Source organism: Neoarius graeffei, chromosome 26 (assembly GCF_027579695.1).
Source record: "Neoarius graeffei isolate fNeoGra1 chromosome 26, fNeoGra1.pri, whole genome shotgun sequence".
Classification (NCBI taxonomy): Eukaryota; Metazoa; Chordata; class Actinopteri; order Siluriformes; family Ariidae; genus Neoarius; species Neoarius graeffei.
Window position 1 is genome coordinate 44523055 of NC_083594.1, and position 24811 is coordinate 44547865.

At 42.4% G+C, this 24811-nt stretch overlaps 1 protein-coding gene across 4 annotated transcripts in view; it reads right to left on the minus strand.

Annotated features, from left to right (window-relative positions):
- Positions 1 to 8051: 8051 nt before the first annotated feature.
- Positions 8052 to 24811, minus strand: part of tmcc1b (transmembrane and coiled-coil domain family 1b) — a 47805-nt gene continuing 31045 nt past the window's right edge. For all 4 annotated transcript variants that reach the window (XM_060910559.1, XM_060910557.1, XM_060910558.1 and 1 more), the window contains 3 exons: positions 13489 to 13994; positions 13193 to 13328; positions 8052 to 9335 (listed from right to left, as the gene is read on the minus strand). In XM_060910559.1, coding sequence (XP_060766542.1) covers positions 9021 to 9335; positions 13193 to 13328; positions 13489 to 13994 — 957 coding nt within the window. In that variant the 3' untranslated portion in view covers positions 8052 to 9020. The remainder of the gene's footprint in view (positions 9336 to 13192; positions 13329 to 13488; positions 13995 to 24811) is intronic.

Below are 24811 nucleotides of genomic sequence, written 5' to 3' on the forward strand. Positions count from 1 at the left end.
TTTTAGGTAAGCCTCGGAAGAAGAACAAGCCATGGATCAGCGGAGAGTCATGGAGTCTGATAGACGAAAGACAACAGATGAATGAGAAGATCTTGAGCACACGGTCGGAAAGAGTAAAGGGGCAGTTGAGAAAGAAGTATAGAGAGAAAGACAGAGAAGTGAAGCAAAGTTTGAAAGCGGACAAAAAGAAATGGTTAGAGGGCATTGCATCTGAAGCTGAAGAGGCGGTGCGTAGCCAGCATATGAAGACTTTATATGGTTTGACAAAGAAGCTATGCAATGAGAGACCAAGGCATAGCACTGCGGTGTTGGACAAGGATGGGAACCTTCTCAGTAAGAAAGAGGAAGTGCAGAAGCGGTGGACAGAACACTTCAAGGAGGTATTGAATAGGGAACAGCCAGATAATCCCATAGGACCCGAGGATGAAGTAGGATTTGAATTCGGAGAATTGATAGAGGAAATAGCCATCAGTAAACCAACTATTGGAGAAGTAAAAGATGTAATAACAAGGCTAAAGAACGGAAAGTCGCCGGGTATTGATAACATCACAGCGGAGTTGCTGAAGGCAGACACAGAATTCTCGGCCAAGCGAGTGCAGGACTACTTGGAAAAGTGTGGAGTCATGAAACCATCCCACATGGCTGGAAGAAAGGGCTAATAACAAAGCTTCCAAAGAAAGGAAATTTGAAGGAATGCAAGAACTCAAGAGGTATCACGTTATTGTCCATTGTAGGGAAGATACTTGGAAGAATTGTTATTGACAGGATACGGAATGGTGTTGACAATAGGTTAAGGAAAGAACAGGCTGGATACAGAAGAGGAAGAGGAACTATAGAGCAAGTATTTATACTGAGAAACATCATAGAGCAAGTAAATGAATGGCAAGCAACTCTGTATGTAAATTTCATAGACATTGAAAAGGCATTTGATTCCGTTCATCGTGAAAGCTTGTGGGTAATAATGCAAAAGTATGGAATTCCAGAGAAGATTATACGCATTGTGAGGCTATTTTATGAAGATTTCCAATGTGCGGTTGAAGATCAGGGTGAAACTGGAGAGTGGTTTAATATCAAGACAGGAGTGAGACAAGGTTGCAATGTCAGGTTTCATGTTTTTACTGGTCATGGACTGGATACTACGAAGAACGGTTGGAAAAGGTGAAAATGGAATAACATGGAAATTTACAACCAGACTTGACGACCTAGACTTTGAGGATGATATAGCATTACTTTCCTCCACTAAACATCACATTCAGGAGAAGACAGCAAGACTGGACGGTGAGGCCAGGCAAGTGGGATTAAGGATAAATTGGGACAAAACGAAGATGTTGAGGATAAACGCAAAGCAACATGGAAAGATTACAATCAGTGGAAAGGAGATTGAAGATGTCAGCGAATTTACTTACTTGGGAGCAAAAGTCTGCAGAGAGGGTGGGGGGATGAAGGATCTCAGAAATAGGTTATTGAAAGCAAGGAGTGCATACACTAGGCTGAAACGTATATGGAACTCAAAGAAGATCATGAGAAGAACAAAGATAAAACTCTACAAGTCATTGGTACTTTCGGTTTTGTTGTACGGTTGTGAGACTTGGAAGATGAATAAGGAGGATGAAAAAATGTTAGACATATTCCAACAGAAGTGCTTGAGAAGGATCCTGAAGATTCGTTGGGACGACCATGTGACGAACAAAGAGGTGCGGAGAAGAGCAGGCATACAGCAATTGAGCTGTGAAGTGAAGAGGAGGCAATGGAAAATGATTGGACACGTGTTGAGGCAGGATAGAGAGAATGACTGCAACGTAGCATTGACCTGGGCACCAGAAGGCAAAAGGAAACAGGGAAGACCAAAAACAACATGGCGAAGGACTGTGGAGAAGGAGAGAGGCGAGGCGGGGTGGAGGACCTGGGAGGAGGTGCGGTCAAAGGCAGCGAACAGGGAAAAGTGGAAAAGCGATGTGAAGGCCCTATGTGCCACCAGGCGTGAGGATGACAGGTAACTTATCCTGTGCAGGGTCACGGGCAAGCTGGAGCCTATCCCAGCTGACTATGGGCAAGAAGTGGGGTACACACTCACATTCACACCTACGGTCAATTTAGAGCCAGCAATGAACCTAACTGCATGTCTTTGGACTGTGAGGGAAACCGGAGCACCCGGAGGAAACCCATGCAGACACGGGGAGAACATGCAAAGTCCACACAGAAAGGCCCCTGTTGGCCACTGGGCTCGAACCCAGAACCTTCTTGCTGTGAGGCGACAATGCTAACATGGCCCCAGACAGTGAGTCCCAAGTCATTAAGTCACATCCATCCATTCATCCATTATCTGTAGCCGCTTATCCCATTCTACAGGGTCATGGGCAAGCTGGAGTCTATCCCAGCTGACTATGGGCAAGAGGCAGGGTACACACTCACATTCACACCTACGGTCAATTTAGAGCCACCAATGAACCGGTGAATGGCCTAGTGGTTAGCATGTCCACCTCTCGACTGGGAGATCGCGAGTTCTACCCACAGTCGGATCATATCAAAGGCCATCATAAAAATGGTGCCTACTGCCATCTGGCAAGGCACGCTGCAATACAGATGTGAATGGGGAGTCAAACTCTTGTGGTTACCAGAGGACTAGCCCCCTACTGTAACCCAAGCTATGTGATATAGGCGAGAGGCCGAGGGCTACGAAACGGAGATTGGCGCTGCCAAACGCACCATGTATGGTGTGGGAAGGACTTTGAAAAAAGATGAACTTAACTGCTGTCTTTGGACTGTGGAAACCGGAGCACCTGGAGGAAACCCACGCAGACATGGGGAGAACATGCAAACTCCACACAGAAAGGCCCCCGTCGGCCACTGGGCTCGAACCCAGAACCTTCTTGCTGTGAGGCGACAGTGCTAACATGGCCCCAGACAGTAAGTCACAAGTCATTACTATGAAGTCACATAGTCCGCCATAATAATGAGAATGTATCTCTTAATTATGAGATACTGTCATATTTGTGACATTGTAATAATTATGACATTTCATAATAATGAGAATATTTTCTCAAAATTATGACTTACTATCTCATTATGTCATAATTATGAGATACTAAGTTGCTATCTCATAATAATGACTTAAGTCATTACGAGATAAGATCTTGTTGTTGTTATTATGAGACTAAAAATCACAAGATCTCATTATTATGAGTTTGTATAAATACTCAGGAGATTATAGAAAAAAAACGTGCATGCTGATTGGTTGATAAATTCTGACTATTTCTTGATAATCACCTCGAGCAACTTGGCAAAATGGCGGTCAATTGCTTCGTCACCACAAGTGAAGAAGAATTACAAATTCTGAAAGAAAATATTCCTAAAAGCATAAATGATGCTACGAAGTTTGGTCTAAAACTATTCAAAGGTAAGGCAAGGGTAAGGTGGAATTGTGATTTATTTTATCGATTTCAAAATAAAGTATTTTATGTGAGTGAATCGGCACAGATAAGTGACACAAGTCTGCGCTGCACCGTTATTACATTTGCATGCCACTTTTGAAGTTTGAAGTAAATTATTTTTTATACATTTTTTAAAATAATCACCTGTACTAAAACAGTGAGGCGAAGTGGCCAAGTGGTTAGAGCGCTAGCCCACTAAGCGAATGGTGCCCGGTTCGAGCCTCGCCTCGGATGGTGATCTGGGGCTCGCCTCCTGTCCACCCAGCAGTGAATGGGGACCCGGTGGAAACACTGGGGAAGTTAAAGGCGGCGAGGAAAGGAACTGGCCACCCTACCTCACCATGCCGACGGCCTAGACAGAGTGTGCTCTCTAACAGGCACTCCCCAACGTACGTATGAAAACGTATATGGGACTCTTTAACTCTTGACAGTGATCCACCTCAGGCTCAGTGAATACCGGTGAACAATAACCTCGTCTTCATTTCAGTTATTATTCACCGATATTCACTTCACCTCAGTGAATAATTGTTAAATATTAAGTAATTATTATGAGAACTCAAGTCATAATTATGAGAAACCTTCTCATTATTATGGTGGCGGAAACGGGCTTCTATAGTATTTGTATGGCTTTAAACATATTTGTTATTTACCAGCTGGGAGGTCCGTATCGTGAAATACCGTGACCGAGGTCTTGAAAGTACTGATCGAGGCCCTCTGGGCCGAGGTCAGTATTCAAGGCCGAGGTCACGGTATTTCACCATACGGACTGACCTTAAGCTGGTAAATAATATATATATTTTTTTCTTTACCAAATTCTAACAGAAAACGAGAGCGCCCGAAAGGGAAAACCAAGCCGAGGCGCCATTTTGAATCCTCATTCACGGCTGTAATGCAAATTGCTTCCTCCTCGGTATACAAGTGCACTTCCATGGCAGGAAAAAAACTACATTTTGCCAGCTATGTAGTCCCCTATTTATACAAATAGGAGTCATTCAGGATTCAGCCATGTTTTTGCTCGGCGTTAGCAAGTTACAGGTTTTTAGCTTTCTCCTGAAATGTTTTCTTTCATTTCTTTTTCCTCAGGGTAGTAAAACTCGCTTTCGCTGTGAACACTGCCGTTATCGCTATCCATGCTGTAAAATTAATGCTATTCTCCTGAGAAATGCTGGCAAAAATTTATAAGATTTTTGATAATCTTGTAAATAAATTTTATAAAAAAAGATAAATGTTGACAAAAAACGCTACTGTGTTTGTTGTTGTTGTGAACGAGCGAGTCGCCAGAGGTCTGTAACCAGGGTCCGTACCATAGGATACGGACCCGCTCGCCAGCCAATCAGAGCGCAGGATTTGGACTGCAAAAAAAAAAAAAGTATATTATTTTGTGTTTTTTTCCCCCCATAGTACATATAAAAACACATGGCACACTAAACTATATAAATGTATTATTTATATTCAGATTTATACTTTAGTGTAATGTGCATTTCATCCATGTTCTACATAATTATAACGATATTTGGATAACAGTCAGCTTATTTTTATTTTATTTCTTATCAGCATGTTTTGTCTTTGGTATGAAGCACATTTTGGAGACGTTTTCATAACCATCACTGCTTGTTAAAGACCCTCTTCGAAGAGTGTTTTTTAGCTGATCATCATGTGATCACTCTTTAATGGTGTTTTGTGTCGTGTTTTTATTTACAATATAAATATTATCAAAAATGTTGCAAGCTCCATGTGTCTTATTGTGCTATTTTTGACTTTTCCCCCCCATTTGCCTTACTCCTGAGTGGATCTTTATTGTTACTCTTAGGCATACAGACAGGTAGTCGTCGACTTACGAATGCATTTGGTTACGATTGACCGGTCGTAAACCGATCTGGTTGTAAGTCGGCCTATGTTAAATGAACGTAAGTATATTGTGATGTGTAATAATATTGTAATCATCTTAAAGTCTTATTTTATCAACATTTTCTTATTTCATTACCTTGGCTCATTATTTGGTTTAAGTCAAACGCTGCATACTACACTGCGTACAGTACAATTCGTTTAATATGTGCAAAACAAAAAATACGAAATACAGGTGTGAAAAATAGAAAACATTTTAGTTTGAAACATTCCAAAATACAAATGTAAAACATAGCAAAATACAAAATGTAGTGACCGCTGGCATCACTGGTGCTTGGCTGTGGGTCGTCTACATCATCATCAGCTGTTGCAGCGCTCGGGCTGGCGGGAGGATTTGCTCGTTTCATAAACCAGGAGCTGGGGCGGAAACTGTATGAGGGAGCACGAGAGAGACTGCGCATGTGCCTGGAGCTGGGGCGGAAACTGTATGACGGAGTGCGCGAGGGAGCGCGAGAGAGACTGCGCATGTGCCCGGAGCTGGGGCAGAAACTGTTGTGCGCGGCGAGAGGCGCTGCCGGGAGTTGGGGCGGAAACTGTCGTACGCTCAGCTGGGAAACACTTGCCAGTCATAACCAGACGGTCGTAAAGTCGATCGGTCGTAAGTCACATAGGTCGTAAGTCGACGACTACCTGTATATGAAACTATAGGGACTAAAATGCTGTAAGTCATAAACTATATTTAAAATAAAATAAATAAAAAGCATTTGCATTTGTTCTTTACAACGTAATAGTAAAATCACAAATATAAATCTCAGATTATATTCGAACGTCGTCAAATTTAAATGTTAATCCATTTAAAGAGTTTTGAAACGATTGAGTGAACCTTCTGTTAGTTTGCGAATTTTAATGAATTATCCCTGTAGAATAACGAACAGGTTTAACGCAGCACTCTTCCATGTTAATAACCTCTAAGAGTTCTTACAAAGGTTTTGGTTATTATATTAAACCACTGAATTGAGCTAAATGTGTGTAAACTTCATTCTTCAAACTTTCTCAGGATGCAGGGCTCAACGTTAACTTTTAAACCCTTTCCCCTTATTTTGTGAGTACTAGTTTGTTTTTTTTTTAGGAAAAACCATAGAATAGTTGTGAATTGCAACATAAAATGAAGATCACACATTGAGTTGAAGTTTGGTTATTGGTTGCTTTTTACTTGCAACGAACAATAACAATTTTATCCAAAATAGTTTTTCCTGCTTTAGTCGATTTATTTCCATTTCACATGCATGCAGCTGTTGTAAAATTCAGTGTGTTTGTGTAGAACTCTCACAGACTGTAGGTTCATTACTCGATAATACAGAAATCATAAAATAGTAACCTATAAAGCTTGTATGAAGAAAATAGGGTGCCAATACTTTTGAACAATATTGTGTTTGAGAATATTTATATATTTTTTTTGTTATATATGATCCACCTCTAAGTTTAAAGAAAAAAAAACATGCTGCGTCATGACAGACAGGATAATGTTTGAGTTTAAAATGATTGTTCAGTGTGTAGGTCATGGGTGTTCTATACAGACCTGGCAACCTGTAACTGGATCAGTGCAGCTGGTCTGTCATAACGCAGCACAGGGTTTTTTTTTGTTTTTGTTTAAATGATATATATTTAAAAACAAAACTACATATAAATATTTTGCACAGGACTGTGTTCCTCTGATAACAGAAACAAAGCTCCAGCTCTCTCTGCTCTTAATCTGTTCTGTTCTTTCAGGATTTATCGCACACGTCGCTCCTTGTTGAGTTTTTTATGCCCGAGTTGTTTGAAACCAATCTGGATTTTCTGTGTCAAATAAGGAAGCGGCTTCACCTGTAAGAAAATCAAACCCTTTCATGAAGGAGCTAACTCAAATGTGAGCAGAAAAAAAAAAAATAAATGAGATTCTTAAGCAAACCCTTCCATTCTCACTTCCGACTTTGTGTTTGTAAAATACATTTTAAATACAGTCGTGAATTTCTCTGGAGTTTTCAGGCTGAGCTCCTCTCCTTGTATTCTTTAACCACTCATTTCCTCATTGTTCTTGAAGCATTTGCTTCTATTTGTTAACATTTTTCTTGATAGTGGGGAGACGGTAATGCCTTTTATCTATTTCTCTGTTTGAACAAGCAAAAACAGCGCAAAAAAATAACCATATTGAAGACAGATGAAGCCTTGCTTGCATGAAAGACGGTGTCTGTCTGACCCCAGCTGTAATTATCACGTGTTGCATGACGTCATACACAAGGGGTCTATAAACAGTACGCATACCAACAGTGGGGGTATATAAAATAACTTGCAAAGCAGTAAAGGAAACCGAGACTAAGAAAACAGCCAAGTCATAATTGCAGATACGTAGTGAGGGACGCTTTTAGGAACTGAAATAAAAGATCAAAAAGCCTAATTTTTGTGGTGCTAGTTCGTAATATACTGTACGCTCATTCCAAATTGCCCGGTCAGGCATGTCAGGGTCAGGGACATATCCCACTTGCCCGAATGCATATTTCACTTGCCCCGGGCAGTCAGGCAGTCCTTAATGTCGAGCCCTGGGATACAATGCAACAGATGAACTGACAAACCACCACACCTAGTGGTTGACGCATATAGTTATAACTTCCAGCTAGTCCTACTTTGGTTGGGATGCAAGATTGCAAAGCGCCTCGTTCACGTGACCGAAGTGTCAAAAGTGATATAGCACAAATATAAGGACACATAAATAACACCAAGTCAAACACAGGACGATTCACTTTTAAAACAGCCCGTTTATTCATTTAATTTTAAAAAATAAAAACTAAAAAGGACTATTTCATTGAAGCTATAAGAAACAGTACGGAAGCACTGATAGTCTTTGAGCCTTTCTAGCTCTTCAAGTATGTTCATTCTGTTAACGGGTTGGAGGCAGTACCTCCATCAGAGCAGGCCAACAGGAGGCTAGAGAAGCAAAGGCGGGGCAGCCTGGGTCTTTGTTAGGCCAAGAACGTTCTTATTCTATGGCCCAGTCCAGTACAGCCCAGCTTAATCAAACGCAGAACTCATTTGCACAAGCTGAAGCCATTTCTTCCAGTAATGATTATGCGGAAGTCCTGTCAGCAGCAAAGGGTCAAAAGGAGGAGGAAGAGGAACAGGACGCAACGCAGCAGGGGAAAGTGAGATTTAGAGACAGACAGATGTGCACAGTGGGGGGGGGGGGAGAGAGCGCGAGTGTGTGTGAGAGTAAAAGCAGACTGCATGGTTTTGAAAGGGAAACAAGCCGAGTGATGATAGCGAAGAGAGCTGTGCTGATGAAGCTAACGTCATCCTGTTTGCACTCGGAACACTCCAGTGTTATTTCAGTGCCGCAAAACCAGATCCTGGTTATTTGCATAAATTTTATACTTTTACTATAATTAATTATACAAGGACACCAAGCAACACAACTTGCATCACTTTCAACACCAAAGAAAAAGAAAAAAAAAAAAAACCTCTGCATTACAATTTTTTTTTCCAGTCGACAGAAAAAAAAGGTCTTCATCAAAATGTAAACAAATTCACTCCTTGGGCAAGAAACAAAAGCATAAAAAAATCATCTGTGAGATCTCTCTCGACATCCATCCTCGCTGAGCTCCGTCGTCTGGAGCTCACAGCGGCTGAGGCAGTGCGTTATCTCCGGGCCTTGCGTCAGGCCCCACCCCTTCTTTCCCTTCATAAAGCCGATATCTTTTTCCGTGCAGGTCATCTAGAGTGCAGCAAGAAACGGTCCAGGTACTGTGACATGGCCTCCCAGTTCCTCCAGAGGAAGGCCAGGACGACGACGAGGAGCACCGTGGAAAGTGTGCGGCTGCGCGTCTTCATAAGCGGGACCACACAGTTCGCCACCGTTGACACGAACACCAGCAGAACAGCCATGACCGCCAGCAGAACGTTGATGAGCTTGCCGAGCAGGGTGCGTGCCGTGGCGTTCTCCAAGCCCTCCAACTGCACCACTTGCTGCTGCTGCTGCTGCAGCTCCATCTTCGAGATGCGCGTCTGGCAGGCCTCCAGCGCCTCCTGCAGGCGAGAGTGCAAATTCAGTCAATATGAATCTAGACGAGCAGCCTGACTGAACGGTCACAACAGTTACCATTGAATGCGAAACTATTAATGCTTAGCTTAGGTCCATAAATAAGAATTCAAAATAGTGATGTTTCGGTTTACAGTAGTGCTTCATGCTAACACTTTTGAATCGAGTTACAGACTCCGCACAGATGAGAATGACTTTCAGCATTGATCGTTTTGTGTTTGTTTTTTTAACCCTCTGGGGTTTCGAATGAGAAGGTCATGCATTTAGATAAAGTTTTTATCACACAAGCACGATAAACATACCGACAAGAAAGTGTAAAGAATAAAGTTTCTCTGTGCCCACTGCCTAATAATATTATATATTTTTTAATTACCTACAAAACTTGTCACCTTACTCGGTCACAATGGAGTTGGAGCACTGAGCGTGCACTTACACATTCATAAAAGACTATTTCACATGCTAACGGCATGATAATCACTTTCACTCTTTCAGTTTTGACTGGTTTCTTTTTCGCAGTAGGAACGCCCACCATAAACAGGATAAAATCTGTCAGACATGGTTTAAGGCTACCTGTTTGGAGGTAAAGCTTGTTATGGTGAGCTGGTACGGCGATTTGATGCTCAGGACAGCGATCCAATTCATGATAGCGATCCAATTCATGATTCAAGACAGCGATCCAATTCATGATTCAAAACAGCGATCCAATTCATGATAGCGATCCAATTCAGGACATCGATCCAATTCATGATTCAGGACAGCGATCCAATTCATGATTCGACAGCTCAATCCAATTCATGATAGCGATCGAATTCAGGACAGTGATCCAATTCATGATTCAGGACAGCGATCCAATTCATGATAGCGATCCAATTCAGGACAGCGATCCAATTCATGATAGCGATCCAATTCATGATTCAAGACAGTGATCCAATTCATGATTCAGAACAGCGATCCAATTCATGATTCAGAACAGCGATCCAATTCAGGACAGCGATCCAATTCATGATTCAGAACAGCGATCCAATTCAGGACAGCGATCCAATTCATGATTTGGGACAGCGATCCAATTCATGATTCGAGACAGCGATCCAATTCATGATTCGAGACAGCGATCCAATTCATGACAGAGATCCAATTCATTATTCAGGACAGCGATCCAATTCATGATAGCGATCCAATTCAGGACAGTGATCCAATTCATGATTCAGGACAGCGAACCAATTCATGATAGCGATCCAATTCATGATTCAGGACAGCGATCCAATTCATGATAGCGATCCAATTCATGATTCAAGACAGCGATCCAATTCATGATTCAGAACAGCGATCCAATTCATGATTCAGGACAGCGATCCAATTCATGATTTGAGACAGCGATCCAATTCATGACAGCGATCCAATTCAGGACAGCGATCCAATTCATGATTCAGGACAGCGATCCAATTCATGATTCGAGACAGCGATCCAATTCATGATAGCGATCCAATTCAGGACAGCGATCCAATTCATGATAGCGATCCAATTCATGATTCAAGACAGCGATCCAATTCATGATAGCAATCCAATTCATGATTCAAGACAGCGATCCAATTCATGATAGCGATCCAATTCTGGACAGCGATCCAATTCATGATAGTGATCCAATTCATGATTCAGGACAGCGATCCAATTCAGGATAGCGATCCAATTCATGATTCAAGACAGTGATCCAATTCATGATTCAGAACAGCGATCCAATTCATGTTTCAAGACAGCGATCCAATTCATGATAGCGATCCAATTCATGATTCAAGACAGCGATCCAATTCAGGACAGCGATCCAATTCATGATAGCGATCCAATTCAGGACAGCGATCCAATTCATGATTCGAGACAGCGATCCAATTCATGATTCAAGACAGCGATCCAATTCATGATTCAAGACAGCGATCCAATTCATGATAGCGATCCAATTCAGGACAGCGATCCAATTCATGATTCAGGACAGCGATCCAATTCAGGACAGCGATCCAATTCAGGACAGCGATCCAATTCATGATTCAGGACAGCGATCCAATTCATGATTCAAGACAGCGATCCAATTCATGATTCAAGACAGCGATCCAATTCATGATAGCGATCCAATTCAGGACAGCGATCCAATTCAGGACAGCGATCCAATTCATGATAGCGATCCAATTCAGGACAGCGATCCAATTCATGATTCAAGACAGCGATCCAATTCATGATTCAAGACAGCGATCCAATTCAGGACAGCGATCCAATTCAGGACAGCGATCCAATTCATGATTCAGGACAGCGATCCAATTCAGGACAGCGATCCAATTCAGGACAGCGATCCAATTCATGATTCAGGACAGCGATCCAATTCATGATAGCGATCCAATTCATGATTCAAGACAGCGATCCAATTCATGATAGCGATCCAATTCATGATTCAAGACAGCGATCCAATTCAGGACAGCGATCCAATTCATGATTCAGGACAGCGATCCAATTCATGATAGCGATCCAATTCAGGATTCAAGGCCATGACCCAATTCATGATAGCGATCCATTCAGGACAGCAATCCAATTCATTATTCAGGACAGCGAATCGATTCAATCTTGAGAACTGCGATATGGATGATCAGTTGATATGTGCATGCTGGAGTGCATAATTTTTGCGTGCTTCTTGAGTAAATAAAATGCACACCACCACTCGTTTGCTCTCTTTTCTTCTTCTGACACTTATGATTTTGGCATGCTCTGATGTTAGTGTCAATTTCAACAAATCTAAGCGGTATTTTCAAAAAGTCATGATTTTTTTTTTGTATTCAGCACAAGTTCAGCTACAATAATATCCATGTAGTATGTCATGATTGTACTTTTAAAAATAATAACAGATAAATGAAGATGTTGTAAAAAGCAGTTTTAGAACTGTGTTGGAATGTGTGAAAAAAACATGACCTTACCCATTGTGACGAACTGTTTTGATCACTTGACCTGATGGGATTCAGAGTTGGCAGTGGGAGACGTTTTCACTCTTCTCATTGAATGGAATGGAATTTTTTACTCTTCTCATTGAACACCCCTCCCACTGCCAACCCTTTATCCTAAAACAATAGGACATAATTTTTTGATGGCCAGTTAATTGTCCAAATCAATAGAGCAGATTTAAGTTTTTGTGCTTGATCCATTCCTAAGATTGAACAGAATCACCTCAAGTGATCAAAACGGTTCAACATAATGGGCAAGGTCATGTTTTTTCACACATTCCAACACAATTCTAAAACTGCTTTTTACAACAACATCTTTGCTTATCTTTTTTTTTTTAAGGTACAATCATGACATACATACTACATAGATATTATTATAGCTGAACTTGTGCTGAATACAAAAAAAAAAAAAAAAAGTCATAGGACTTTGAAAATACTGCTTAGATTTGTTGAAACTGACAACACCACCAGAGTACGCCAAAATCATTAGTGCCAGAAAATACTCTCAGATGATTCTCGTTTAGGAAACTAGAGCTGCTGATCTAGAAACTACGGATAGATTTCTTTCATAAACATTTATCAGTTCTGGTTCGGTATCCCCTTGCTCCCAAAGTACGTGATTCAGTTAGCTGAAATACTTTATTAGGTTTGTATCTGGACCACTGTCCACTAGTTGAGGATCCCTGTTTTAAAAATAGAGTAGCACGCAACTAAGATATTTTTAAAAAAAAAAAGTTTCTCTGAAATTGTTCAGCAGGAGCTAGTTTTAGTCTCTAAGCAAATCCAGCCCCAGGTGTCTGAAAATAATCCATACGTTTCATTTTTTTCCTCCCAAACATCCAATATGACTGATGAGGTTTAGTAACCTGTATATCTCTGGCCCGTTCGTAAGACTGGTACGCGATTTTTTCTTCCATGCTGGCCAGCTCCTGCTTCAGGTTGAGTATTTCATTCTGATGGAGCTCTGTGAGATCATTCAGCTGCTCCTCTAGGCGTTCACATCTGTTCATCCGTACACACAAACAGATGGACAACACAGGCTTAAAATGGATCTTTACGTCAACAGCTTACTGAGTTCATTCATAAGTCCCATGTCACTTCTAGTCACAGATATCTAAGTGTCTATCAGTTTTCCGAAGTGTTCGAGTGTGTCGGTGTGTACCTGTATCTCTCCTCCTGCAGGGCTTGCATGATAAGTGAATAATCCCTCTGATAGTGGCTCTTCAGACTCTCAAACGACTCCTCCAGCCTGCCCTGGTTCTCCCGCAACTCCTGAATCTCATGAAACAGAGCATCAAGGCCTGAGACCTGGCCTTGCTCTAGCGTGTTGCCCTTGGAGCTCGGGGGTCCTCCAGGGGCTCCAGTGGTGCTGTTGGCTCCTGCGGAGCCTGACGTGGCGCTCGAGCAGTCGTCCTCGCTGCCGTATTTGGGGCTGGACTGCAACTGTCCAGGTGCTAGGGCTCTACTGGCTGATGTCCCGGCTCCTGGTACAACGCCTGGCACAGCCTCGTCCCCCTGCGTCTCGTCCAGAGAATCTTTTAGGGACGAGATGTTATCTGCACTGCCGAATTTGTTGCGGATGAGCGAGGCAAACTCACGGGGTTTGGACACAACAGCGCCCGCAGCTGAATGAGTGGCCTGGGAGAAGCTGGAGAGACCTCCGGTCACCTGTCAAAAACATGTAATCGCTTTATTGATTGTAACAAACTGTCATAACGGTTATAAAATGACAGCCATGGGATGACAGAAATAAAAGGACACTGCGGTAAATTCCAGTTCTTTCTACATCAAGTGACAAATTAGCATTCTTAAATCAAGATTAAAAACTCACATTGATTTTTATTTAAGAATCCTGATTTGTTGTTGAATTGGTTTTACGATTATGCTTATATTATTGGCTTCAGATCTTATTTCTGATATGGTTTCATTTCATTCCTTTATTAATTTTGCTTGCAATTTGTTTGTAAATCCACTGTCAGATTTAAAGTGCCATTCCACCATTGGATGTATTTTTTTTGGCATAAAATACAATATATTTTATGACAACATGACTAGACAGAGAAATCTTTTAGCTTCAAAATGATATATCAAACAATTTTTTGACAACGACAAGTATATTAATTTTGCGACCAAAGTCACTTACCCTTTTAATTTCCACGCGGTAGTGAAATGTGATGTCATCGGCAGGTTCCCCTTCTTGTGTACCACGTCACGTGTGACGTGGCACAGATTATCAGCAATGGCGGATAGAATGCGATTGTCAGCTTCGGAAAAGAAGCGAAGGAAAATAGCAAGTGATGCCCAAAGGAGACGGTCGATGGTGAAAATCGGCACAGCAATCGACAAGTGGAAATCGTGTTCTATCCGCCATTGCTGATAATCTGTGCCACGTCACACGTGACGTGGTACACAAGAAGGGGAACCTGCCGATGACATCACGTTTCACTACCGCGCAGAAATTAAAAGGGTAGGTGACTTTGGTCGCAAAATTAATATACTTGTTGTCAAAAAATTATGTTTGATATATCATTTTGAAGCTAAAAGATTTCTCTGTCTAGTCATGTCATAAAATATATTGTATTTTATGCCAAAGAATACATCCAATGGTGGAATGGCACTTTAAGTGCACTTCACTGGCTGGCTGGCATCAGCCAAGTTTCCAGTTCACTAGTGTTCAGTAAACTAATAAATCTTGCCAGTCTGTGTATTTTAAAAAGTCATCATTCAATGACAAATTAATGCAAAAATCGTGTATTAAATCTCTCTTTGTAAGATCACATTTGTCACGGATTTGGGAACAAAGGGGTGGCAACTGGACGCAAAATGGCTAACATTCGCTGTTAGGTTGTTAATGCTAAGTAAATAATATTTATTGAGGAAACTTTCATGGTACAGGATTTTCAAAAAGGACCTCATAAATTAAAACTACTAACAGAGTGTTTAAAACTATAAATGCATTAAAAAGCTAATTATTATGAAAACCTATTACGTAAAAACAACGTTAAGTTACGCTTAAAAATACCACCGTTCCTTGATTCTCTAATTCCCTAATTAAGTGTGTTGTAATCTTTGACTGCATGAAATTCAGTCCTTTGCTTTCCCCAGTTCCTCGGAGTTTTGAGGAGCCTGAGTTTATTAGGGCCCGAGCCCTATGGGCGAAGGCCCTATTGTTCTTGTAAGAGTTCACTATTATTATTCTTCCGTCTTCTTTATTTTTCTCCGCTGTTGGGCCATTTTCGGGGCGCTTGCCATGGGCGAAAACGCACGAAATTTGGCACCACTTCCGAGAATTGCCACCGCTACTCAGAACCAAAAGCCCAAACTTGGCCGGGGCTCAGGGCCTCTATAGCGCCCCCTAAGTCGTTGTGATTTTGGCCTCCCGCATTAAGGTGCCTGGTTGCCATATAGTTTGTAGTACTGGCATTCCATTTGGTACGCATATGTATCTCACTAAGCCGGACAAAAATGTAATGCCAATGCATTAGCCACGCCCAACAGGAAGTGAGGTAATTTCACTTTTGTGCGAAATGCATGGCCACGAAGACGGCGCAACTCCTCCTAGACCGTTCATAGGAATGTCACCAAAATTGATACACATCATCTACAGACATGGCTGACAAAAGTTACTAAATACGTTTCACGTAGGATAAACCGTTCAGAAGTTATACGTCAATCAATTTTCACTTCAAAATTTTACATGCTAAAAAATTCATAACATATCTTCTAATTGCTCAAAACTGCTCATACTTCACACGCTAATCACTCATTGGGCTTCTGACATGTTACCCAATTTCTGTGATATTTCGCCACTGGGGGCGCTATTTTTGGGCAAAAAATCCAATCTTTCCTCAAATTTGGTCAAACTTCACGGCCACCCTCTTACTACCTCCCAAGTCATGTATACCACATTTTGGGAATTTTCGTCCATGGGGGGCGCTGTTTTTGGCCGACGCCATTTCTCCAAAATGGGTTTTTGGTTAATAATTCCATAATGCTTTTCCTTCACACCACTACCTTGTGATAGTACGTTGCTGTTGTAGACACTTATTTTTCCAACTCATAATCGCTCATGTACAGCATAGCGCCACCTACTGACATGGGAAAAACCAAAAAATTTATTCTTCAAAAATCTATATCTCATCTTCTATTTACTCAATTTTCATCACACTTCATACGCAAACTCTTCATAGCTCACCTGACATATACGCCAAATTTTGTGCACTTTCGCCCCTGGGGGTGCTGGTTATGGCAGAAATGATATTGCAGCTTCTGATTTGTCAACCTTGGCAAGCAAACTCTTTACAAGACCCTTATTGGGGCGCTTGCCATGGTCGACAACGCTCGAAATTTGGCTCCTTTTTCTTAGACTGCCACCGCTACTGAGAACCAGAAGCCCAGATCCAGGCGGGCCTCAGGGCCTCTATAGCGCCCCCTAACGTGTTGTGATTTTTGCCTCTCGCATTAAGGTGCCTGGTTGCCATGTAGTTTGTAGTAGTGGCATGCCCTTTGGTACGCATATGTATCTCACCAAGCCGGACAAAAATGTAATGCCAATGCATTAGCCACGCCCTACAGGAAGTGAGGTAATTTCACTTTTGTGCGAAATGCATGGCCACGAAGACGGCGCAACTCCTCCTAGACCGTTCATAGGAACGTCACCAAAATTGATACGCATCATCTACAGACATGGCTGACAAAAGTTCCTAAATACGTTTCACGTAGGGTCAACCGTTCAGAAGTTATACGTCAATCATTTTTCAATGCAGAATTTTACATGCTTAAAAATTCATAACAAATCTTCTAATTGCTCAACACTGCTCATACTTCACAAGCAAATCACTCATTGGGCTTCTGACATGTGACCCAATTTCTGTGATGTTTCGCCACTGGGGGCGCTATTTTTGGGCAAAAAATCCAATCTTTCCTCAAATTTGGTCAAACTTCGCAGCCACCCTCTTACTACCTCCCATGTCATGTATACCACATTTTGGGAATTTTCGTCCATGGGGGGCGCTGTTTTTGGCCCACGCAATTGCTCCAAAACGGGTTTTTGGTAAATAATTGCATAATGCTTTTCCTTCACACCACTACCTTGTGATTGTACGTTGCTGTTGTAGACACTTATTTTTCCAACTCATAATCGCTCATGTACAGCATAGCGCCACCTACTGACATGGGAAAAACCAAAAAATTTATTCTTCAAAAATCTATATCTCATCTTCTATTTACTCAATTGTCATCAAACTTCATACGCAAACTCTTCATAGCTCACCTGACATATACGCCAAATTTTGTGCACTTTCGCCCCTGGGGGTGCTGATTATGGCAAAAATGATATTGCAGCTTCTGATTTGTCAAACTTGGCAAGCAAACTCCTTTCAAGACCCTTATTGAGGCGCTTGCCATGGTCGACAACGCACGAAGTGCGAGACCCTATTGTTGCCATGTGTCCAATTCTGTGCTTTGTCGCCATTGTGGGAGTAATGTCTCTTGCCGCAGAAGCTGTGGAAGGTTTTTCGCAGGGACGCATGCCCCCGCCCCCCTTGGCCGCTGGCGCGAGGGCCCGTCGAGGCCGCTTGCGGCTTTAATTCTTATTTCTTGTGTTATAGCTATGTCGATCTTGATGCCTAATCAAATTCAAATTGTGTTCTGCAATACACGTTTAACGTTACGTGCCGCAAAATTTCAGTGTGCATATATGTAACCTCAGTCTCACCTGGCTCTCGGATACAATGTCTTGCATATATATTGGTCTTAATTGGGATTATGGTCTTTGAAAACATATTCAAGGGTACCGTTCAACACGATGCTACCGCCACCGTGCTTCACTGCAGGAATGGTGTTCTCAGGCTGATAAGGGCTTTTGCTAAACTTAGCATTAAAAAAAAAGTTCAAATCTGGTTTCATCAGACCAAATAACCTTATTCAATATGTTTGTCGAGTCTTCAGCATACATTTTGATCAGCAGAATTTCATACAGCTCACCACTTTTTCAGAAAGCCCAAGCTTTGTGCAGAGGCCAAGCTATGGTGAACATTATATTACATTACAGGCATTTAGCAGACACTCTTATCCAAAGTATTGAGCAGCCTGGGGGTTAGGTGCCTTGCTCAAGGGCACTTCCGTTTCTGGTTGAGAGTACGCCGTGCGCATTCTGGCTGCCGCTTCTCACCGGAGCATTTTATTTTCTCTTTTGTGTTTGCGTAGTTTCATGTTTGCTTGAGTGTTTTTGTCCGCCGGTTGTGGTGTAGCTCTGGACCCAGTTTTGGGCGTCGGTTCCCTCCAAGTCTTGGTTCGCCGTGGGTGATGCCTGTGTTCGTAGCTATGGACTGCAGTGAGCTCGTTGCTCATTTTAACATCGTGGTTGTCCAGCGCTCTGTGCAGCAGCGCTTTAGTGCTTGGCGTGATGTTCCGAGTGACGTTGTGGTGGCTGTGCAGGCGGTTTGGGACATACCGGCGCTCTGCGTGGCGGTGCATCTATGCTCGCTTTGTGGATCCATGGCGCGGTGTTCTGAGTGATGCTGCCCAGTGGCGTCGCGGCAGCTGTGCTGGTGGTGTGAGACTTGTTTTCGTGCGCCTTCTGGTGGGACTGTGGCTGCGACACCACTGGAATGACATCCTGACCTTTATTTGGTGGACTTTTCCCCCCCATAATTGTAAAGCAACCTTGGGTTTTGAGAAAGGCGCTATATAAATTGAACTTATTATATTATTATTAGCCATTCCTGCTGGTCCAGGGAATCAAACCAGAAACCTTTTGTTCCACTTCTCTAACCATAAGGCGATGGCTTCCCCAGGGTTTCCCATCTGAGCTGTGGTTCTTTTTAGCTCCTTCAAGGTTTCTTTGGCCTGCTGGTTGCTTCAATGACTAATGCCCTTGGCTTCCTCTAGGTGTTTTGGTTGCGCCATACTCTTTATGTTTTAATAATCGATTTAACGGTGCACTGCAGGAGGTTCAAAGTCTGGATGATTATTATTTTTTTTTTAGATAATCAAAGCTTGACTGATACTTTCCCAGAGCTTTATCAAAGATTTGTTTTGACAGCTCCGAGGTCATTACGATGCAACTTGTTGAGGTATGTTCCCGAACAAACTCTGGGGCTTTCCAGGAACAGGTGTAATGATACTCAATGATAAGGAGATACTTGAATTACAGGTGGATTCCATTCAACTAATTATGTGACTTTTGATTGTCCTCATTTAAAAATAAATTCATTAATTCAAAACAATTTCATCATCCCCCCCACTTCAACATTAAGGACTATTTTATGTAGATTGAGGACACATGCAAGTCTATTTCAGTTCCAGGTTGTAACAATACATAATGTGTAGAAGTTCAAGCGGGGTGAATACTTATGCAATGCACTGTATAGTCCTTATCTCGGACTCCGCGGACTCCAAACTACTAAATACAAGTCCATGAGGACACGTCGCAGCAGCTTAAAGCGAGACAGCCTTTCGGTTTCATAAAATCGGTGAAATTTAGTTCCCTCTGAAATTGGGTCGTTGTGATACGTTTATTTCTGTAATATCTTAAATTATACAGTGCCTTGAAAAAGTATTCATACCCCTTCAACTTTTTCACATTTTTCCACCTTACAACCACAAACTTAAAAGTTTTTTATTGAGATTTTATGTGATAGACCAACACAGAGTAGCACATAATTGTGAAGTGAAATGAAAATGATAAAAGTTCTTCAAAATTTTAAACAAATAAAAATCTGAAAAATGTGGTGTGCATTAGTATTCGGCCCCCTGTTCTCCAATACCTCTAAATACAATCCAGTGCAATCAATTGCCTTCAGAAGTCATCTAATTAGTTAATAGAGTCCTACTGTGTGTAATTTACTCTCAGCATAAATACACTTGTTCTGTGAAGGCCTCAGTGGTTTGTTAGAGAACACTGAAGAACAAACAGCATCATGAAGACCAAAGAACTCACCAGACAGGTCAGGGATAAAGTTCTGGAGAAGTTTAAAGCAGGGTTAGGTTATAAAAAAAAAAAAATATCCCAAGCTCTGAACATCTCAAGAAGCACTGTTCAATCCATCATTCAAAAATGGAAAAAGTATGGCACAACTGCAAACCTACCAAGACATGGCCGTCCACCTAAACTGACAGACCGAGCAAGGAGAGCACTGGTCAGAGAAGCAGCCAAGAGGCCCATGATCACTCTGGAGGAGCTGCAGAAATCCACAGCTCAGGTGGGAGAATCTGTGCACAGGACAACTATAAGTCGTACACTCCACAAATCTGGCCTTTTTGGAAGAGTGGCAAGAAGAAAGCCATTGTTGAAAGACAGGCATAAGAAGCCATGTAGGGGACACAACAAACATGTGGAAGAAGGTGCTTTGGTCAGATGAGACCAAAGTTGAACTTTTTGGCCTAAATGCAAAGCGCTATGTGTGGCGGAAAACTAACACTGCTCATCACCCTGCACACACCATCCCCACTGTGAAACATGGTGGTGGCAGCATCATGCTATGGGGATGCTTTTCTTCAGCAGGGACAGGGAAGCTGGTCAGAGTTGATGGGAAGATGGATGGAGCTAAATACAGGGCAATCCTGGAAGAAAACCTGTTGGAGGCTGCAAAAGACTCGAGACTGGGAAGGAGATTCACCTTCCAGCAAGACAATGACCCTAAACATACAGCCAGCGCTACAATGGAATGGTTTAGATCAAAGAATATTCATGTGTTAGAATGGCCCAGTCAAAGTCCAGACCTAAATCCCACTGAGCATCTGTGGCAAGACTTGAAAATCGCTGTTCACAGACGCTCTCCATCCAATCTGGCTGAGCTTGAGCTATTTTGCAAAGAAGAATGGGCAAAAATTTCAGTGTCTAGATGTGCAAAGCTGGTAGAGACATACCACAAAAGACTTGCAGCTGTAATTGCAGCAAAAGGTGGCTCTACAAAGTATTGACGCGGGGGGCTGAATACTAATGCACATCACATTTTTCAGATTTTTATTTGTTTAAAATTTTGAAGACCATTTATCATTTTCGTTTCACTTCACAATTATGAGCTACTCTGTGTTGGTCTATCACATAAAGTCTCAATAAAAAACTTTTAAGTTCGTGGTTGTAAGGTGGAAAAATGTGAAAAAGTTGAAGGGGTATGAATACTTTTTCCAAGGCCATTCTGTGACTGGGAAGTTATTTAATTTGACTGGATTCCTGAGCAAATAACGTGCACGAAATCACTTGCTTCGCGCAGTCAAGCAGACAGAGGAAGTCCGTGTACACATGCGTAGGTTTACCTTCTTCTTCTTCTTTTGGGTTTTACGGCAGCTGGCATCCGGTGTTGCGGTCTCAGTGTTTAAGTCAAGGCTGAAAACATATCCGTTTAGTCAAGCCTTTATGAGGTAAAGGAGCACATCCGGAAGGTCCTCAGGCATAGAGTGTTTTGGTAAACTGGGATGTATGGATGCTGTCAGCTAGTCTGGCTAACGCGACTTCAAAGCTCTGCAAGCATTTGGTCTGGCAAAGATATCAAGCCCAACCGTTTCCCAAAGTGCGTGGTTGACCCGCCTCCCTGAAATGCCTCAGTTTGCTACTGGTCGAAGCCAGAAAAGGCTGTGACGAAGCTTAAACCAATCACATCACTCTTTCCTCTGACGTATGTGACACGACGGGGCTAACTGGTAGATTAAACTCTTACCGAAGCCGGTCGGGAGCAAGGCGAAAACGGCCTTCCTTTCAATAAATACCTCCAGGGCTGCTCTTTGCTCCGTTTTCAATGAGAACTTGCTCCATGTTCGTAATGTTTCTAGTGAATGAAGCGCTTCCGGCACAGATTCTGAAAACAATCTATGGCTTCCGGTCGCAGTTCTACTACGTCAGTGCCTTGAACACGCCTCTACCCAGGGCCGTTGGAGATACTCAAAGTTGATTGGCTCCCGATTTTTCGGGAGCTTGGAAGAGCTGGAGATAGCTTGCCTTGCCAGACTAAGCTCGCAACAGGCCCTCGTGTTGCGTCACACTTAGGATGGGCGGGCCCAGGCTAGCTGTCAGCCCCCGACTCACTTGCTCACTCAGGTTTGTTGACAGTGTAATGGCTGGCTGCTTTATGTCCCGGGGCTCCCTCATGCCTGCGTTACCTTCTGGCTCTCCCCTTTTAGTTATACTATCATAGTTAGTTTTGCCGGAGCCCCTGCTTGCATTCAGCGCAAAACGTATACCGTTCTTACTCATCAGGTGACATTGGGCATACCTGACAACCTGCGTTTTCTCTCTCTTTTTCTGTCCCTCTGAGTTACACGTTGATCCTGAGATCGAGATGCTGACCTCTTCTGCTCCTCGGACCTGCCTGATCCATCCTGATGCCCTACGTCTGGCTGGAGTTTCATCACATTGCTCCTGTAGAGGACGGCCCCATATGGACAGTCGAAAGTCAAGTCGCACTTGGAAGACGCTCTGGACACTCAGTTATGCTTTTATGGCTGAGGACTACAGTTAACTTTAGGACTGCGGTTGTCATGAACAGTCTGGCACTCAAATTTCCATCAGTGAACAATTTAGAATATTAACTAAACAGATTTCATGTTAAAACTGTTAAAAATGTTATAATCACATTGTTATCACTCAAATGAGGATGGGTTCCCTTTCGAGTCTGGTTCCTCTCGAGGTTTCTTCCTCATGTCGTCTAAGGGAGTTTTTCCTTGCCACCGTCGCCACAGGCTTCTCATCAGGGATAGATTAGGGATAAAATTAGCTCAAGTCATTAAAATTCTGTAAAATTGCTTTGTGACGATGTCTATTGTTAAAGTGCATATCACGGGTAAATTCAGGAGCAAGATCAATGTAATTCTCCTATTTTATATTAAACTTTGGTCAAATAGCTAACATTCTGCATTCTCTGCAATTTTTTTTACCTTGCACAATACCAGAAAAATTCAGTTGAAATCCAGCCATTTGAGGCGAATTGGTCTGCCTCGGAAAAAACTCGGCATTTGAATTTCCTGGGAAACATTGATTTCCGTGATGTCGCGTGCGGGACGCCTCCTTCTGAATCCTACGTCAGCACTGGTTTGTTTATGAGAAAACGACCTGGTGGTTTTCTGCAAATTTCTTCAACGTTATCGCGTAATTATTAAAATGGTTAACAGATGTATTGTAGGAGGGGGTAGCAACACCAATCTTGATGGGATTAGTACTCATCGTTTCCCAAAAGACCGGACAATGAGAGAGAAATGGGAGCGCTTGGTCTACACAGGCTGTGCACTGAAACCGTGCAAAGCTCGCACAGCCTGCTGGCGCTTCCGCAGGTGACGTCATGGACAGTGTTGTGCATGAACGCGTTCAAAAGAACGCGTTCACTGAACACGCTCGTTTTTCCATGAACTTTGAACTGAACGCAACAACTTTGTAATGAAAGAACTTGAACGTGAATTCGTTCAAATTATGCGACATGAACGACAAACATGAAGATGAACGAAACATGAAACCTGATGAATCGAGTGGCATGTCTCCTTGCAAGATATTTTACGTTCTACTACTTCACTGTCAGTCTGATGTTGTCACTCACTGCCCTGAGGTGCCGCGTGTGTGCAATGCATCATGGATAACGTAGTGTGAAGCCGGAGATAGTGGATGGCTCTATGATTTGGCGCCATACTACGTTACCCATGATGCAGCAGAGCAGAGTAGGCGTAACCTAGCGTTCCCTAGCTACAGGCAGCAGACAGCGCGCACACCACAGCCGGCGCACACTCACAGCAACATGGCCAGTGAAAGTTCAAGTAGCGGCACGGAGAACACAGATGAGTACAATGCCAAATAATTTTAGAAATTTGATTGTTGTGTGCATACACAGATGTGTACTGAAGAATGAGGCTATCTGAAGTTTTCCTGTTTTGTATTTTGAGAAATAAAAAGCCCTTGAGCATGCATCCCTCTGTATGATCAATATGGTTGATATGGTCAATGCTGTTGATATGGATCTTAAAATAGCACTCCTTCAGTGTATATACATATTGGCAGTCATCTTTTTAGAAACACACACATTTATGAGGAAGGCTAGTTGTCGTTTATTAAAAGTTACTGTTAGTTGAAATTGAAAGCATTTGTTTGAAGTCACGTGTAACGTTTTGGTAGCAGTACGTGGTTGAGTCAGTGAAGAAATCAAAGTATTTTGTCCTTTTTTCCATATATAGTATGTACAATAACTTCCATTTTGTGTGATAGAATATAATATCTATAATATGTGAGTAGTTTTGAGCTAGAATGTAGCATATGATTTTAGTCTTTATTTTCATATCCGGGCGGCACGGTGGTGTAGTGGTTAGCGCTGTCGCCTCACAGCAAGAAGGTCCTGGGTTCGAGCCCCGGGGCCGGCGAGGGCCTTTCTGTGTGGAGTTTGCATGTTCTCCCCGTGTCCGCATGGGTTTCCTCCGGGTGCTCCGGTTTCCCCCACAGTCCAAAGACATGCAGGTTAGGTTAACTGGTGACTCTAAATTGACCGTAGGTGTGAATGTGAGTGTGA